The 18,643-nt window shown below is 44.0% G+C and overlaps 1 protein-coding gene across 2 annotated transcripts in view; it reads right to left on the bottom strand.

Annotated features, from left to right (window-relative positions):
- Window positions 1–18,643, bottom strand: part of LOC138266369 (sodium/glucose cotransporter 1-like) — a 223,536-nt gene that overhangs the window by 100,751 nt on the left and 104,142 nt on the right. For both annotated transcript variants that reach the window (XM_069215104.1, XM_069215105.1), the window contains exons 4-5: window positions 12,166–12,225; window positions 6,969–7,073 (exon numbers count right to left, since the gene is read on the bottom strand). In XM_069215104.1, the coding sequence (XP_069071205.1) occupies window positions 6,969–7,073; window positions 12,166–12,225 (165 nt within the window). The remainder of the gene's footprint in view (window positions 1–6,968; window positions 7,074–12,165; window positions 12,226–18,643) is intronic.

Below are 18,643 nucleotides of genomic sequence, written 5' to 3'. Positions count from 1 at the left end.
GTAAAGACTCTTGGTGCGGTTGTTAATCCGAAAGGCAGTACCTTGAATTGGTAATGTATTCCTTTGAATACAAACCTTAGGTATTTCCTGTGCGATGGGTGTATTGGTATATGGAAATACACGTCCTTGAGGTCTAAAGTTGTCATGTAGTCGTGTAGTTTTAGCAATGGTAATACTTCTTGTAGTGTGACCATGTGAAAGTGGTCTGATTTGATGAATGTGTTCACTATTCTGAGGTCTAGGATTGGTCTCAGCGTTTTGTCCTTCTTTGGTATCAGAAAGTACAGTGAGTAAACTCCTGTGTTTATTTGTGTGTTTGGCACTAATTCGATTGCATTCTTTTGCAATAGTGCCTGCACTTCTATCTCCAGGAGATTGGAATGATGTTTTGTCAAATTTTGTGCTTTTGGTGGTATGTTTGGAGGGAATTGTAGAAATTCTATGCAATAACCATGTTGGATAATTGCTAGAACCCAAGTGTCTGTAGTGATTTCCTCCCATGCTTTGTAATAATGACTTATTCTTCCCCCCACTGGTGTTGTGTGGAGGGGGTGAGTGACATGTGAGTCACTGCTTAGTAGTAGGGGTTTTGGGGCTTTGAAATTTTCCTCTATTCCTAGGGAATTGCCCTCCTCTATATTGTCCCCGAAAACCTCCTCTGTACTGTCCCTGGTAACTGGACGGTGTTGCCTGTGAGGTGCTGGCTTGTGTGCTCTGACCCCGAAACCCCCCTCTAAAGGGTGTTTTACGGAATGTGCTGTAATTCCCTCTGCTCTGCGGGGAGTAGAGTGCGCCCATGGCTTTAGCAGTGTCCGTGTCTTTTTTGAGTTTCTCAATCGCTGTGTCCACTTCTGGACCGAACAGTTCTTTTTCGTTAAAAGGCATATTGAGAACTGCTTGCTGAATCTCTGGTTTAATTCCAGACGTTCGGAGCCATGCATGCCTTCTGATAGTTACAGATGTATTAATTGTCCGTGCAGCTGTATCTGCAGCGTCCATGGAGGAGCGGATTTGGTTGTTGGAAATGGTCTGTCCCTCCTCAACCACTTGTTTTGCCCTATTTTGTAGGTCCTTGGGCAGATGGTCAATGAGATGTTGCATCTCATCCCAATGGGCTCTGTCATAGCGCGCAAGTAGTGCCTGGGAGTTAGCGATGCGCCACTGGTTTGCAGCTTGTGCTGCGACTCTCTTACCAGCTGCATCGAACTTGCGGCTCTCTTTATCTGGGGGTGGTGCATCTCCAGATGTGTGGGAGTTGGCCCTTTTCCTAGCTGCTCCTACAACGACAGAGTCTGGTGGCAGCTGTGTAGTGATGAAAGCCGGGTCTGTAGGAGGCGCCTTATACTTTTTTTCCACTCTTGGTGTGATTGCCCTACTTTTGACCGGCTCCTTAAAGATTTCTTTTGCGTGCCGGAGCATACCAGGGAGCATAGGCAGGCTTTGGTAGGAGCTGTGGGTGGAGGAGAGTGTGTTGAATAAAAAGTCATCCTCGACCTGTTCTGAGTGGAGGCTTACATTGTGAAATTGTGCTGCTCTAGCCACCACTTGAGAATACGCAGTGCTGTCCTCTGGTGGAGATGGCTTCGTAGGGTATGCCTCCGGACTGTTATCTGACACTGGGGCGTCGTATAAGTCCCATGCGTCTTGATCTTGGTCACCCTGGCTCATGGTGGTGTGAGCTGGGGAATGTGATGGAGTTAGTGCTGGTGAGACGTTAATCACAGGTGGAGGAGAGGGTGGTGGGGTAACTTTTTTCACCACTTTTGTTTGTGGTGTTTGTTCAGTTTGGAACTCCAATCTTCTCTTTCTTCTAATAGGGGGAAGGGTGCTTATTTTTCCTGTCCCCTGCTGTATGAAAATACGCTTTTGCGTATGGTCTACATCAGTTGAGTGTAGCTCTTCCTCAAACCTATGCTTTTGCATTTGGGAGGTTAGCGAGTGCTCTTCTGTATAAGAGCCTGAAACTGGGTCGGTTGCAGTTTTTTTTGGCACCGAAACCCTGTCTGCATCTTTTTTCGGCTCCGAGGTGACTTTTTTCTTTTTCGGGGCCGAAACCTCTCGGCGTCGATCTTCTTCGGTGCCGCTGTCTCGGCGTCGAGCCGTGTCTACACCGGTATCTCGGTGTCGATGCTTGTCTCCAGCACTTTCTCGGTCCCGAGAAGGCTGCGTACCGGTGTCTCGACCGGAGTCGGACGATCTCGGCACTGTTTGGGCCTTTTTCGGTGCCGACGGTCGGTCACCGAATTTATGGGTCGAGCCATGGCCTGGTGGCAGTGGCGTCCCCTGGGCCTTGTAAATCTTCTTCTGAGTGGTTTTCGACGTCTTACTCACGGTTTGTGTATCGTCGAATCCTTCGGAGTCCGATTCTTGGATCGAAAAGGTTCCCTCCTCTTCTTGTTCCTCGAACTCCCGGTGGGCTGTCGGCGCGGACGCCATCTGAAGTCTTCTGGCTCGACGGTCTCGGAGTGTTTTTCGGGACCGGAACGCACGACAGGCCTCGCAGGTGTCTTCACTGTGCTCAGGTGACAGGCACAGGTTGCAGACCAAGTGTTGGTCTGTATAGGGGTATTTATTGTGGCATTTGGGACAGAAACGGAACGGGGTCCGTTCCATCGGCGTTCTTCTGCACGCGGTCGGGCCGACCAGGCCCCGACGGGGGATCGAAAAAATTACCCCGAAGGGCACCGGAGCTCTTCGATCTTAGACGCGGTGTTGAATCTAACTACGCTGATCCCGAACGCAACAATACCGACGAAAATCTTCCGAAATTAGCTATCTTTCCGTTCCGAAACTCGAAGCGACAGGAACACGTCCGAACCCGATGGCGGAAAAAAAACAATCGAAGATGGAGTCGACGCCCATGCGCAATGGAGACAAAAGGAGGAGTCCCTCGGTCCCGTGACTCGAAAGACTTCTTCGAAGAAAAACAACTTGTAACACTCCGGCCCAACACCAGATGGCGAGCTATGCAAAACATGCGTATCTACAGCGACAGATGCCATCGAACTCTAGATTATTTACCACTGAGAGTTGAATGGAACTTGTCCCAACTAGTTCCATGGCTTGTTGAATGGTATCGGAGGTCTAACCACCAATCTGTGACATCCTGGTCTTCAAACCAATAGGCACCAACTTACTCCAGTGGAGTGAAGACCATTGTTGGAATTGAGTGTCACCAGGCCAGTGCCTGAAACAGGAATGTCCCCAATGTCACCTGCTGTCACTGCTCTTCATTGAAGGACTGCAGCCAAGCCTTGAGAGTCCCTCTCAGGCTTGGCCCCCTGCCCAGCCTTTTCAGCAGCCCCAGACAGTGAGCTATGTCAGAAGAAGGCCACAAGTAGAAATGGGTAAAGAGAGCCCAGGAGTGCCCCTCCTTTGAAATGTGTGTTTCCCTGTAGCCTTTCAAGATGGAAGGAGCTCTGACACATAGGATGACGATAGTCATAAATGACATGGAGAGGCAAAAGACACAGATACAGAGTGCTGCATAGCGAACTCTTTCCAAGAACAGAAGAAGACAGCCCAAAGATGAACCACACCCTAGATAAAGAGTGCCGCACAGTGAACCCTTTCCAAGAAAAGAAGTAGACAGACCAAAGATGAACCATACCCTAGATACAGAGTGCTGCACAGAGAACCCTTGCCAAGAAGAGAATTAGACAGACCAAAGATGAACCATACCCTAGATACAGAGTTTCCAAGAAGAGAAGTAGACAGAATAACGATGAACCATACCTTAGAGACAGAGTGCCGCACAGTGAACCCTTTCCATGAAGAGAATTAGACAGACCAAAGATGAACCATACCCTAGATACAGAGTGCCACACAGTGAACCCTTTCCAAGAAGAGAAGTAGACAGACCAAAGATGAACCATACCCTAGATACAGAGTGCCGCACAGTGAACCCTTTCCAAGAAGAGAAGTAGACAGATCAAAGATGAACCATACCTTAGAGACAGAGTGCCGCACAGTGAACCCTTTCCAAGAAGAGAAGCAGACAGACCACAGAGGAGCCATACCCTAGATACAGAGTGCCGCATAGGCGACACTTTCCAAGAAGAGAAATAGACAGACCACAGATGAACCATACCCTAGATACAGAGTGCCGCACAGGCGACCCTTTCCAAGAAGATAAGTAGACAGACCAAAAATGAACCATACCCTAGATACAGAGTGCTGCACAGCGAACCCTTTCCAAGAAGAGAAGTAGACAGACCAAAGATTAACCATACCCTAGATACAGAGTGCCACACAGTGAACCTTTGAGCTAGAGAAGCAAAAGACAACCCATCCCCCAGATGCAGAACATCACACTGTCATCTCTGCCCAAGATATGAGGCAGAGCTGCAGAAGACAAACAATCACTAGATAAAGAGGGCTGCACAGTGAACCCTTCTCATAAATGAGACAGAGGTAAGAGACAAACCATTAATTAAGTACAGAGTGCTGCACACACACAACCCTTTCCAAGAAACGAGACAGAGGAGGCAAACTGTTTTCTTTCCCTAGATTCAAAGTGTCATGCAGTGCAGCCTTCCTAAGAATTGAAATAGAAAGCCCAAAGACATACAAACAGAGTGCTGCGAGATGAACCCTTCCAAAGACATAAGACAGCGAGGGCAAAACGAGCCATTCGCTAGATGAAGAGTGCAACAAAACCAATCCTTCCCAAAAGATGATAGAGTTAGCCACATGGCATTCAGTACACCAGACGTTGAGGTACAGAGTTGTGGGACAAAACATTCAGTCAACAGCACTGCGAAGCCCTTCCCGAAATGAGATGGTGAAGCAAGAGACACATTAAACATAATAGATCAATAGGAAGACAAACCCCTCACAGAGCCAGGGGAAAGGATGGAGAGACAGTGCGTCTATTATCCATTCATTATTGTGTTTATTTTTATTAGTATACGCTCCTGTTATTTTGGACAGATTTGGAATTACGACATATACGGTCACAGTTTGCCCTGGCTTATTTTGCCAAGTTAAAAGTGACTGAATATATAGAGAGGAAAAATTACCGGAAAACATACTTTTGCACAAGTTAGAATTTAGTTTTTGGTACAAACAGCAGTCTGCACCTTCACTGTGATTTCCACGGGAGTTAAATGGGCCACTAATTAGAGAGGTTCAGACTCTGGGACACATCTGGCTGTAAAGGTGATAATAATATTTGAACAACTGCAGTTAGAAATGCCATTTTTGGAATATATTGTCTTTAGACAAGTAGTTGGACTGGGACTTGTGGGGAGTCTGTTCTCTGGACAGAGTAACAGAGTACGATGGTAACAGTAGACAAGGGGAAAAGTCTTAAATCTGGGATTTGATAACAATCAAACTCTTCAAAAATGGATATTAGTTTAACATTGTAATGGTTTACTGTGCATTCAAATATTAGACACCGGAAAGTACAGCCAAAGTTCAGAGGGAGACCACTTTGAAAGTGTTTTATATGTGACAAGGGCTCTCAGACACCTATTATGGTCAAGTGTCTCAGGTAAAGATTTTAAAGAGGAATTTATGAAAGATTGTCACAATATTAGAGAGCTGGAATTGCCCTTGCAAGAAGGAGCATTCCCTGTGGAGCTGATCCTGGGCTTAGACTGATGGATGGGAATTTGTTATGTTGCTATTACAGTTTATATGTTTGTGGTTATCAAGAAATGGAAACATGCACTACCTCCTACATAGAAAGTTTACAATAATATTTACATGGCTCAACACCAGGGAAAGAAATTCAAGAAGATTAGAGAACAAAGGATTATTATTTTGAATTAGACTGTAATGTGGACTGATTTATATTTTACTTCTCTTAACACACTACTCATTTTAATAGATGTTGTATACTGTGCACTAATAAAGGTAGAAAATTAATTAAAATGCATTTATTTGTTTCTTCAACTCTGAGTATCGCAATATTTCTTCTTTGGAGTGCTTGTCCGCCAAGACTGACAGCATCACGGCAAACAATTTGCTAGTCACAACAGATGATATGGAGGGCAAACCGTTCCTTAGAAACCAAAACCTGAAGCTTTCCCAAGAGGTAAGGCATTAAAAGAGAAGAGGTATGAGCCCTGTTTAAGACAGTAAGGGTAGCACTTCCTGGGAGATTACTGAGAAGACGATTATTAACAGTTCCAAATGGTAAACTCCAATCCCAACTTTTGATAAGTTATGACAAAGATCCAAAGACCAACCATTCCTCCAAGTTTGGGCTGCTGGAAGACTACAAAGAAGAGATGACCAAATGCCTGGGACTTAGGGACTGAGAGGAAAATGGCTGTTTGAAAGATAAGACAGAAAGCCAAACTACAAAACAATTCCTGCAACCTGGGTTACAGAAGAAATTATTCTTGAGAGATGAGACTATGAGCTGGGAGAGTCTTGTGTGGGGTAGTGGTAACACACGCTACAAACTGAAGCTTTCCTACGTGTGGCAGTCATTAGGTGATACTAACAGCACAGGGGTAAAGAATGAAGAGTATTTATGGGATTACACTACATTTAAAAACAAAGGTGTGACGGTGAAAATGAAGACAGTGGTTTTTTTTAGTTTATTTAGTGGCTGTCTCTAGTGTGCCCGAGTGTTATGAGGTAGTCAGCACCAGAGATTATACTAGGGAACTGGGAAAGAGCCATTAACAGGGCCAAAGAAGATGTAATACACATTAACAAACAACATACATATCTTGGACATTTCACACGCTGCATGTTGAGCAACAGTCTGCAGAGGGGAACGAGCAGGTAGATTTGTACAGCACATTTAGATGCTAGTGTGAATTTGTTGCTGGTAAGAGGGGCTAGCTTAAAGGTACTAATGGTCTGAGGTCTTCACAGCTGCATAGCTTGAAGGCATTAAGAGACTGCGGTCTCAACAGCAGGACCAGTAGGCCTCCGGTCCAAGAAAGAATCAACATAGGGTGAGGGGATGAGTCCTGCCAGAAAGATGCAATAGGAACTGGACTCACCGATATCTTGGTGAAGACGTAGAGCAGCAGTGAAAGAACTGACAGGTAGATTCGGATCCTCTTGCCACCAAAACGCTTCTTCAGATATTCTGGCATGGTCACCACCTGCAAGGAGACACAGGTTAATAAAATTGCAAAGAAGAAGTGAGAATAGGGGATACAATCATAAGGGAGGAAAGACCATAAAAGATGCTCTGAACTTTAGTACTTCTATGGCTGTTGATCTGAAAGTGGACATCTCTCTCCATCTTCTGAAGCCCTATTCGATTTAAACAGTAACTCAACACAAGATCTAAGATATATATTATTACTTCTTCCAAAACAGAGGTCCTCCCAAAAATAAATAGAAGAACCTTGCTATTGCCAAACACATATCCATGTGCACCTCTGAAGGACATCTGCTGATTGCATTTGGAGTCCCTGTAGATTATTTCACAGAAATGGCAACCTGAACCAGAGAAGAGGACCGAAAGTCATTGACAGGATGCCATCCCAGGGTATTTCACACAGATCAATGCACATCCGAAGAGGATGTCTAATCCTCACATTCAGAGCCCCGAATGGCTGTTACAGAGATGACGGCTCACCTCAAGGCAAGAGTCCTTAGGCTCATGCACATACTCTGGTTCTGGGCAAATCACTTAGGGCCTGATTCTAACTTTGGAGGACGGTGTTAAACCGTCCCAAAAGTGGCGGATATACCACCTACTGTATTACGAGTTCCATAGGATATAATGGACTCGTAATACGGTAGGTGGTATATCCGCCACTTTTGGGACTGTTTAACACCGTCCTCCAAAGTTAGAATCAGGCCCTTAATCTCCCCGTGCCTAAAACAAAATATATATGTTCTTGTGTACTAACTGGTACTTATGTAAAGCGCTCCAATACCTTAGGGCTGAGTTCACTCTATAAAAAACGGAAGAAAAAAAAAAAAAAAACGTGCACAGATCAATGTGCATATCCAAAAGACGACTGATCCTTTCATAAGGGGACCTCGCCAGGAGTTCTTGAGGGATGGTAAATAATCTCACTGCTATTGTTTCGAAACATATGAACATCAAGTCTGAGCAAGATGGTATGAACGATTAACAAGCATCTGATCCTCATAGAAGATGACTGTTTAGGGTGTTGAACATCGATGGCAACTCATCCCAGGACAGAGCTCCCACAGCTCTTACCCTCACCTGGGATACCCAGCAACATATTAGACAGAGATGACACACCACCCCGGAGTAAAAGCCCCCAAACACCTGGACATCAGTACCTCCAAATTCTGGTGCTGTATAATAATATTCATCTCAGACGGACTTTTGATCCATTGAGAGGGGAACCCTGCATATTAGAGAAAAAGATCCTACAAGGAGACCTGTGACCTTTAGGTAGAGGGGACATAATGGAGTACTGTACAGAGGCTGCTCTGCATCTACAGAGGAATGCTTATCCTCAGATATGCAGGACATTTTTGAGTATTGAAGAACATGCACAACATATCCAAGGTGTACTCTGACCTTTGGGAAGGAACACCTACACAGCCATCTTTGGATAACTTCTCAGCCTTATACATTGGGAGGGGGCACTAGAGGGCAATATGTAGCGCTTGTTGCCCCTTCAAGGTGACCCCTGATCTAGGGAGAGGAGGAAATGAAGGATTCAACAAAGACTGCATGCCTAGAACACTTCTCTTGTTCAGGACAATATACAGTAATGTAGGGACAGGATTGCTAGTCCAAGGAGATCTCTAAACGTTGGAGCAGGAGACTTGCCAGAACTCTACACTGAATTATTGTACAGTTCTGGAGAACTTAAACAGAGGGTCTCTGAAGAGTGTAAGGGACAAAGCACATCCACAGTGACCCAAGGCTCAATCTGACTTAACTATAAGTCAGGGAAGCACTGTCATATTCTAAGAAGTACACTGTTCTTGAGACAGAAGATGAAGGTTGAAGATGTGGTGGGGGTAGGGGTTGTTGGGCAAGCCGGAGTGGGTGGATTCCATTATGTTTTCTGCTTCCAGAGTGGATAAGGTCGCCCAGTCCATGTTCATGTGGCTGTGGGATGCTTCTCCTGAGGTGGGTAGATGTTTGACGTTGGTGGGTTAGTGAGAAAAATTACTGTAGATTGATTTGATCTTGTTGTGGAAGTAGTCAGCCACTGAATCGCAGAGGGTCCGGGATGGTTGGATGGCGTTTTCGGGGGCAGGAGAACTCTTAGATGATCTTAGAAAGTACTTTGGGCAGGTGGCGCTTTCCTCAATGTCGTTGGGGAGGGCAGTCTTTTTAGTTTCCTTGATTCGGAGGTGGTAGTTTTTCAGCGCTTCCTTGTAGATTGTGCGGGCAGTATGGTTTTTGCTGACACCACCATCTTTCCAGTCGTTTGCAGTCTCTTTTGTATGTGAGGAGTTCTGGGGTGAACCATTTCGCCAGTTTACAGGGTCTAGAGGTGGAGCTTGTAATGGGGGCTACTTCGCTGGCACAGTTGATGAGCTATTTGGTTAATTTGTTGCCGTCTAGGTTACGGCTGTTTGAGAGCGTGGGCCTGTTGGCATGGAGGGTGCTGCTCTATTGTGTTTTTGTGATTTTCCTCCATCTGTGGATGGGGGTAGTGGAGGATTGGTCGCAGGTTCGTAGTCTATGGCGAAATGTACCAGGTGGTGGTCGGTCTAAGTGAGTTCAGAGGTGTGGGAGAAGAAGACTTTGTTGCTGGCTGTGCAGATGGGGTAGAGGGTGTGGCCCACAGTGTAGGTGGGGGTGGTAACCAGTTGTCTAAGTCCTAAGTTGTTGATGTTGGGGGAGTTGTGGTTGAGGGGATCGTCCAGGTGAAAACTGAGATCTCCTAGAAATATGTAGTCTATTAAATCAATGGCCAAAGGAGCGATGAAAGTGGCGATGTCTTTGCAGAGATCAGGGCAGGGACCAGGGGGTCCGTATACGAGGATCCCTCTGATGGTGGTTTTGGCCTTGATTCTGATGAGAAAGTTGTTTTGAACCCCAAATTTCACCAAATGCCAAGTAACTTTTGTTCACCTCGAACTTAAACCTTACACTCAAGAAACGCACTATCAAAAAACATAGAAAGTCTGGTACCAGCTCTCTTCTAAATAAAGTAAAACTGTTTCTTCCAGAAAGTGACTTCAGAACTGCTGTTCAGGCCTTCATACTCTTGTTGCATATGGATGGTGGTAACACCCTGCTTCATGGCTTCCCAGACTGTACAGTGACACCCCCTAAGGGCATCCTACACACTGCAGTATGTCTTACCCAAGGCTGGATCACATTGCTCCCATTCTGATGGAGCACCAATGGCTCCCCTTGCCACCTGCCCTAGTTTCAAAACCAGCTGCATCATTTACAAAGCCATCATGACCTGTACCCAGGCTTATCTTGCAGACAAGCTCACGATCTCTGGTGGATCTTAGTACACCCAGAACAGGCTACCATCAGATTAGATACTATGAAGTGTAAAAAGGTAAAAACATGGAAGCAGACCTTTTCTATCTACATAAATAGGATCCAGAACAACATCTGCATTTCCTTTTGACCCACCCGAACGTTGCTCCGATTTAGGAATAAGTTGAAATTGTTCCTCTTTAAAGACTCAATCAATCAGTAGATTTAAAGAGTGCTTCTTGTCACCTGTGAAGGTATCCAGGCAGTGGCAGGGACCAGCTGATTAGTTGAATAGCTAGGTCTTCAGGGACTTTTGAAAATCTGGAAGAGATGGTAGGTCCAAAGAAGAAAGGGTAGGTTATTCCATGTCTTCGCTGCTAGGTACGAGTGACCTCTGCATCTACTATGTCGGATGCAGGGGGTGGGGAAGTTTGGAGAGAGGGAAGCGGAGCAGAGGTGTCTGGTGGAAAGATGTAAGTTTAGGTGATGATTCAAGTAGGCAGGTATTCAGTTGTGTAGGGCCTTGTACACATGGGTCAGGACCTTGAACTTGCATCTTTTCTGAACAGGGAATCAGTGGAGTTCCCTGAGGTGGGGGTGATGTGGGTTTGTTTAGGAAGATCCAGGACGGGAGTGGCTGTGCATTCTGTATGGTCTGGAGTCATCAGAGGGGTGGAGCTAAGATCCTTGCACAGAGCGTTGCCATAGTAAAATTGGCTGGAGATGAGGGCCTGGGTTATGGTGCATCTTGAACTTTGGGGGTTGCCATTTGAATATCCTATGGAGCATGCAGAAGCAGCAGATGGAGATGGAGTTGTCCTGAGTTATCACAGTTAGCTTGTTGTCCAGAATCATGCCTAGGTTCCTAGCGTGGTCAGTAGGGGAAAGAGTAGGTCCACGCTCTAAGGGCCACCAGGATGCGTCCCATGGGGATCTTTTGTTTCCGAAAAACAGTACCTCTTTCTTGTCCGTGTTGAGCTTGAGGCAGTTGTCCTTCAGTCAGTTGGCGACATCTGTCATGAAGTTGTGGAAGTTAGTCTTGGTGACGGTGGTTTCTTCGGACAGGGAGAGAATAAGTTGTGTATAGCGGCTTAGGATATAATGCTGAGTACGTGGGTTTTGACGCTGCTGGCCAGAGGTCTCATATAAGTGTTGAAGTGGGTGGGGCTGACTGAGGATCCTTGGGGTACTCTACAGATGAGTTCCTTGGGTTCGGAGGTGAAGTGAGGGGAGGTGAAATTTTTGAGTTCTGCTGTTGAAGAAAGAGGCAATTCATCTGATAGGAGCTCCTTGGATGCCTATGCTGTGCAGCCTTGTGATAAGTGTGTGGTGGGAGACCATATCGAAGGCTGCCAAGAGGTCTAGGAGGATCAGAGCTGTAGACGCTCCTCTGTAGAGTAGGGTTAGGATGTCACTGGTAGCCGCAATGAGGGCTGTCTCAATGTTGTGGTTGCTGCGGAATCCGGATTAGGAGGAGTTGAATAGGAGGTTCCATTGCAGATGTGAGAAGCGAGTTGTTGGTGAATGGCTTTTTCTAATGTTTTGGCCGAAAGAACACCACATGATGATGAATTAGGAATCAACAAAGCAGCTGCAGCTCCTATCACTTGTTAACTTTATGCTCATCTTTGGCCCTGTAAAGCACTCCTCTGCCTTTTGACTAGGTTTAAACTTTCACAAAACTGCATACACTAATACACATAAGAATCCTTCATTTCTTTAGGACATTCTAGGAGAGTGGAGGACAGGCAAATAGACAGGAGTCCTTAATGATGGAGTTAAAGGAAAGACACTGCTTTTGTACTTACCCCGGCCTTCACGTAGATGGGCACGAAGATCCACCCGAGGACAACCACTAGCACCAGCGCCTAGAAGCAAAGAAAAAACAAACGTCATTCTGATTCAAACAATGGTATGCTTCATTTATGTATAGAGCTACCCTGTTACCACTAGAAGAGTCAGATCCTTGGATATGAAGTACAAGCACTAGGAAACGCATCTTGTATAAGTGCACTTTATAAATAAAGCATGCATTAATCCATTCATTCATTCAAGAAACAACAAGCAAACATTAAATTTACAAGGCAGGTTAGTGTTTAAAACAGAAGAAAGCACAAGGATACCGGGTAACATAGATTTCTGATATTTGCATTGTTCTTACTTTTTACCTCACAGAGTGCATTTGTTTTGCTCAATTTTTCTAACGCTCGAAGCTTGGAAGGGAAAAATCTCCGCTCTGCCATTAGTTATAGGTAATCAGTCCAGCATTAGTCCTTACTACAGAAAGATATTTGCATGTTTGTAATGGGAGAGGGATGGATTATGGGAAGGAGAAACGGATTATGAAACAACTGAAAGAAACATATGACAAATTTTGTAGTTTTATATCGATGTATGTGTGTGCTAACTTTGTTTCCACGAGTAAATGAGCATTAATTTAAAAAAAAAAAAAAAAAAAGCAATTTTGCAGTACATTTATTCATTGCGGCACCCTGTAAAGAGCTTGCTCCTCAATGCCGAAGAGCAGGATCATTCATACAAGCCAAAAAATCTGAACTAAACAAAGTACCCATCTAGTGACTTACTGGAAGGGTTTCTTGAGCAGCCTGATATTTATAATTCTTTGGTGTGGAAGTTAAAATGTAATTTTCCTCAGTTCTTGGGAAGGAGTAGCCCAGACCCTACCGAATTTCCCTCATTTGCGCTTCTCGGGTAGTCAGAAAAGTAACAAACTGTGATTAACTCAAACAGAGGACCTGATTTAGACTTGAGTGATAATGCAAATATCTCAGATTTGTGGAGGAAGCACAAAATCTTCCATTGTAGGATTTATTGTCTGTGTCAAAATTTCCCCTGGCCTTCTTCCCCGTGGATAGATACCAGAGAATTGTCCACTGTGAAGAAGGCTCCTAAAGAGAATTAACCGAGGGTTTTCCGAGAACAACCACCTCTAAATCAGCCTTTTGATCCCTCCTTTCAATTGTGAAAAGTGGAGAAAATGTAGTTTCTCCTTTTGTTATTATGTAAACACAGGAAATATATTGCGATGTCAGTGCGCAAACGTGTATGGCCCTCATGAAAAAGTTTACATTGGAGCAAATCTTGTTTTCTCTGTTTCCTTAATACGCAAGCAGCAAAAAATGGTGCATTTTTTGAGCCGTGCGAAACATTATGGAGCATAGCATATAGATTCTTGTTGTCAAATACTGGTCTGGTATTATGATGATCTTTTATGGACTTTGTTACACAAAAGTTGACTTGAGGAACCTTGTCTTTTCATAAGTCTCCTTAAAGTATGTCATGCTACTGTGTGACTTTAGAAAATGAGAAAACAAATGTTCTACCCACAAAATATCATCTGTGAACAGTTGTGAAAATTGACACCTGAGTCAATTGATATCTGTGAAAGATCAAGAAAAACATACTCATAATCGATTTCATTTTTTTATCTGTAAAGGGCAAACAACAATCCTAAACATATAGATGTCATTGAAGTTGCTTCACTTTCCCAATTTACGACTTGCATGCACATTTTCCTTACACCATGCAAGTGCAATTGAGGATCTACGAAGACACTGATCACAATTAATTACAATTCATTTAAAAGTACGATTACCCAAACAAGGTAAGATAAAATTGTTAAAGAGCATGGTGTATGTGCGTGAATGTGTACACACAGGGCATGGCCTGCGACCATGATTTACATCTGTTCTAAGAATGCTAACTAAAAGCAGAATGCATTAGAGGGGAAAAATAGGTAAGAGCAGCTTATCTTAATATAAGACTCGTGCAGGATTTCATGGCTAGCCCCTCATTCAGTATTAGTTTATTCTTAATTAGCATCAGGAATTTTAGAGTGTTTAAAATTGGAGCCAAACTTGCTAATATTTTTTATTTCAGGTGTTTAAAATCATTATCAGTCAGGGCTGATTTAAAAAATAAATCACAACATTATAAAGTAACAGTGCGACCACTATGTTTAAAAATAAGTTCAAAGGTTCAGTGTATGATGGTTCATGTATCCAGAACAGTCCGGATTGAGAAAGTGCTTGTGCTGAACAGTGCTCAAGCAAGGATACAGGGAAAGATGGATGTTCATTAGAGTGAGCTTTGGGTGCCTCAACAGGCGTTGGATTTTAGGCGGGCTTTTCAGGCTCAACAAATTGCCTAATTGACAAGCTGTAGTTGTGCGAAATTTGCTTGTCAATGGCCTGCTGACAATTTAACTGTTGGAACTTGTCGTCGAAGAATTCAGAGCTAAATGTTTGGCATCAACAGATTTCCCAAACCTTGCTAGGATCACAGGAGCAGCTTGAGAGAAGCACAGTTCTATTGCCGCTTTACAGGGGGTATCCCCTGGGCCAACAATGGAGGGATTAACAGACATCTACCTTTGCTATTTAATTTGGGACAGTAGATGATACCAGGATTCATTACGGTATTTGCACAGCCGGCATGGTCTTCCCTCGCCTTCCCTTGCCCAAGAGGGATTAAAGTCCATTATTGGTAGGACAAGGAGGTGCATATATAAGATTCTGAAATGGGCATGGGTACCTAATGCTTAGTGCAGGTAGGGCTGTGCTTTTCCCACGGTGTAAGAATGATTAAGCACTTTCCTGACCATAGAACTGTGCAGGTTATCCATGTCTTGCTCTAGTAAGATGTTTTTTACCTGTATGTCCACACGTTTTTTTCCCCAGAGCGAAAAAGGAATGTCAGTGTGGTGGAGACTGCTGGCTTCAATTTGTACGTTTTTAATCGCTTTAGCAAGATAGTCGTGCCACGGGTTGTTGCCCTCAACAAATACTGCTTTAAGCCTGGCCTCAAGGGAGTTCTATGGTGCTTGTTTAATCCTGATGTCAAATTTCAGGAGTGCTCCTTGGCACCCTAATTCTTGGCTCATGAGGCCTAATTCTAACCTGAGTCTTGTCCTTGGTACATGTCGCTGTACGTTCAGGGTTTTCTTCTATACTGCACATTGGATGGAATCCAGAAGTGGGGACAGCGCACCTGGAAGGCTTGGTGGGCATAGTTTAGTGATGGTGACAATTTGGCCTTTAGTGCTCTTAGGATGGGTTCGGCTGTGGGGCTCGTTAGGTGTCTGTTTAGGTGCTTTAGGCTGTAACCTACACCAACTCCCTTGGATCTTAGATGTTTTAAAAGTGCGTTGATTTGGACCCTTCTGAAAAACAGACACCTAAATAGTTATATTTTGTTGTTGTGGTGATTTGCATGTGTGTGGTTTTTCTGCAAATATTTGATGACTTTTTTTATCTTGAAATTACCTGTGCCCACTACTCATATGGAAACGTCACAGGCTTTGAAAGATATATATTGCCATTGCCTGGTATTTTGGTGAGGCCACTCCCTTGAAGCGGGATACAACAGATTTAATTTTGGATAGTTCTTTTCTGCAGTGGCACCGTGCTAGGAAACCAATTGTTGGCTAAACCTTTTCTTTCCATCAATCTGTGGTTGTCTTTGTACAGTGTGCAAGGCCATAACCAATGCTAACCGCATAGATGGCATGACCTTCATGTACTGGAAGGCACAGTATATACACGACATGCATGTACATGGCATAGCCAAAGTATGTGATAAAAAAACACAACATTCCCAGAAAAAATGTTAAGGAATGTTAAAGTACTTTAATAAGTAAGATAACTCTACTGTATCCATGAAAATCACAGAAACGCTTAAAACAATTTTAATAGAATAGACTTTAGGGATAGGATCCAAAACCAAAAGTCCCATGAAATTCGGCAGCGCTAACAAATTTAGGCCAGATTTACAAGGCCCTTGCACCTCTTTGCGCCACACTAGTGTAATTTCTTTTTACAGTAAGGTGGCATTATGGAGGCCATTCCCCCCTGCCATATTTGCAAAGTGGCGCAATGCATGCATTGCGCCACTCTGTAACCACTTGCACCACTTTATACCTGCACTATGTATAATGAATGCAAAGAGGGTGTTCCAACACAGGGAGTCTGAAAAAAATAGCGCAGTGAAATCTAGAAGATTTCACTGCAACCTTTTTTCAGTCATTTGTAACGCCTGCTTGGGGCAGGCATTAAAGTGATGGGACCATAGTAACCTATGGGCCTCTTTTTGCTGCACTATCTCCATACTTTATGGCGCTAATCCAGCAAAGTGCCACAATAGAGTCATAAATTATGACGCTATTGTGGAAAAGAGCGTCATGGTGCGCTGTATTGGAAATATGGCACAACCATGGTGTCGTTGGGTGGGGCAGGGGTGGAGCAAGAAAGATAGAAGTGTCGCATTGGGATCTGGCCCCTACTATCCGCCAGTGCACTACTCGGGATCTGATGGATGATGTCACAAATGACACCACCAAAGGCATCATTGTCAAAGCACCCGAACATCCAGAATAGCATCTGAAGAATGGATGTCCTGGGCAGAAGAGGACCGCTTGCTCTGAGCAAAAGCAGCAGGCAGTCCACCAGTCCCATGTGAAACCCCGGCCAGAGGACCGAAAACCTGGCCAGTTTTGGCAAGAGAAGTCTCTTGCTGCAAATCAGTGTCTCTGGAGCCTGTAGAGTGCTGCAGCAAACAGAGAATTCAAGTAAACATGAAAAGCCTGAGTTCGACACGTCAGCCACAAGACTACCACATTTCCAGGAATAAATATTCTAAGAATATCTATTTATTCTACAATTCAATTCTTCTTACTTTGCGTGCCGATGCATAATGCAAAGCAGAATCCATAAATCACCATTCATTGCTTCAAGGAAGCCTTAGGTCCTTGAGCTCTCCATTGATTCTGAAACAACCCAGAGTTTCTGCCAGGGCCTTTACTTAATGGGGACGTCCAGGGTAAAGTAAAAACAGCTCTGCTTCCCCAGGCCTGCATTTCAAAAAGCACCAACAATATGAATTCTAGAATGTTGCTTTGTTTGATGAGGTCCGCTTGCGTTTGATTGACAGGCTGCTTCCATGTTGTTCGCATTGTTCCTGCACTCCTGGGACTGACCTCACCCACGAACAGGCAGAAAATTATGCGACTTGGAGAAATGGCGTCATTTCAGGCATTCCATGTTACTTGAGAAACATTAAATGCTACAAATTCCTCAGGATTACGCCAGCAAAACACAACTTGACCTTTCCATTTTGAGGAAATTTACTAGCTCTTTCCAAAAGCCTTAGGACTTCAGAAAGGGCAGTCTCTACTTCCCTGGGGTGGCTGAAGCATTGGCTGTTTGTTGGCACTCTGTGACACTAAGAGGCCAGTGCCAGTAATCCTGTACCCTGGCACACTCGTTGTAGTGCTCGCTCTACTGCGCAGTTTGATCATCAAGATAAGATATTCCCGCTTGCAACAATTATTTCCACTCACCGCTTTTCATCCACCTCCCCATATTTACTCTCTCTTCTTTTGCTCTTGCCAGACTCCCCCTCATTTAATCATCTTCAACAGTTAATATCAACAGTGATGCCCATGGAGACAGGGTTGGAATTCTTTAGCCAAAATCACTTAGTCATTGCGGTAGATGCACCCTGCTTGCGCATGCTCACTCATTTTGTTGCAGTGCAGGCCTGAAGTCCACCATGCAGTCTGACATTACTCCGGCTCTGCAGCCTTTCCAGAGTCATTGGCCTGTTGCCAAACATAGGCTGGTGGATTCTTTTGTTATAGTTTGGTAGGTCCATGTGTCGCTGCATTCGCATCTCAGCTGGCTGACTTGGGCTTCCATTGGAACAACATGAAGACCTCTCAGTAAAGCTGCAGGACATTTTCAACACGCCGTAGCAAGCCCTTATTGAGCCCTGTTCACAAAGGTAGATTTACACATGAAGATCTACTCACATGTAAATTCATTCTTGTACTAATGTATAAATCTACACTTTAGTGCTGTTCACCTTTTCCGAGTCTAGCTTTACACCTAAGTGCAAACTTACTTGTCTCCACCCCATGAGACCGGGGGGTAGAGACATCTCAGAGTAAATGTACAAGTGTAAAGTTACTAATTGGAATTTTTCACACAAAAGTGGGGATCTACTTATGGTAACCGATAGGGAAAATATTCAAGTTTATTTTTTATTTTTTCAAAATAACATTTTTATATAACATATAAATATAAAATAATTAAAAATATGTATTTTATATATATAATTAACATAGAACTATTGCAATAAAATGTTACAGCATATTAGCTCATTAAGTGTGTATTCATTAATTAATTCATTCATTTAAATATATTTAATTTATAAATATTTCCTAAAGAATCATTTAAAAATTCCCACTCAAAGTAATATTTCTATTTT

Source organism: Pleurodeles waltl, chromosome 11 (assembly GCF_031143425.1).
Source record: "Pleurodeles waltl isolate 20211129_DDA chromosome 11, aPleWal1.hap1.20221129, whole genome shotgun sequence".
Taxonomy (NCBI): domain Eukaryota; kingdom Metazoa; phylum Chordata; class Amphibia; order Caudata; family Salamandridae; genus Pleurodeles; species Pleurodeles waltl.
Note: the sequence above shows the minus strand (reverse complement) of the source record. Positions and strands in the feature narration are given on the sequence as shown.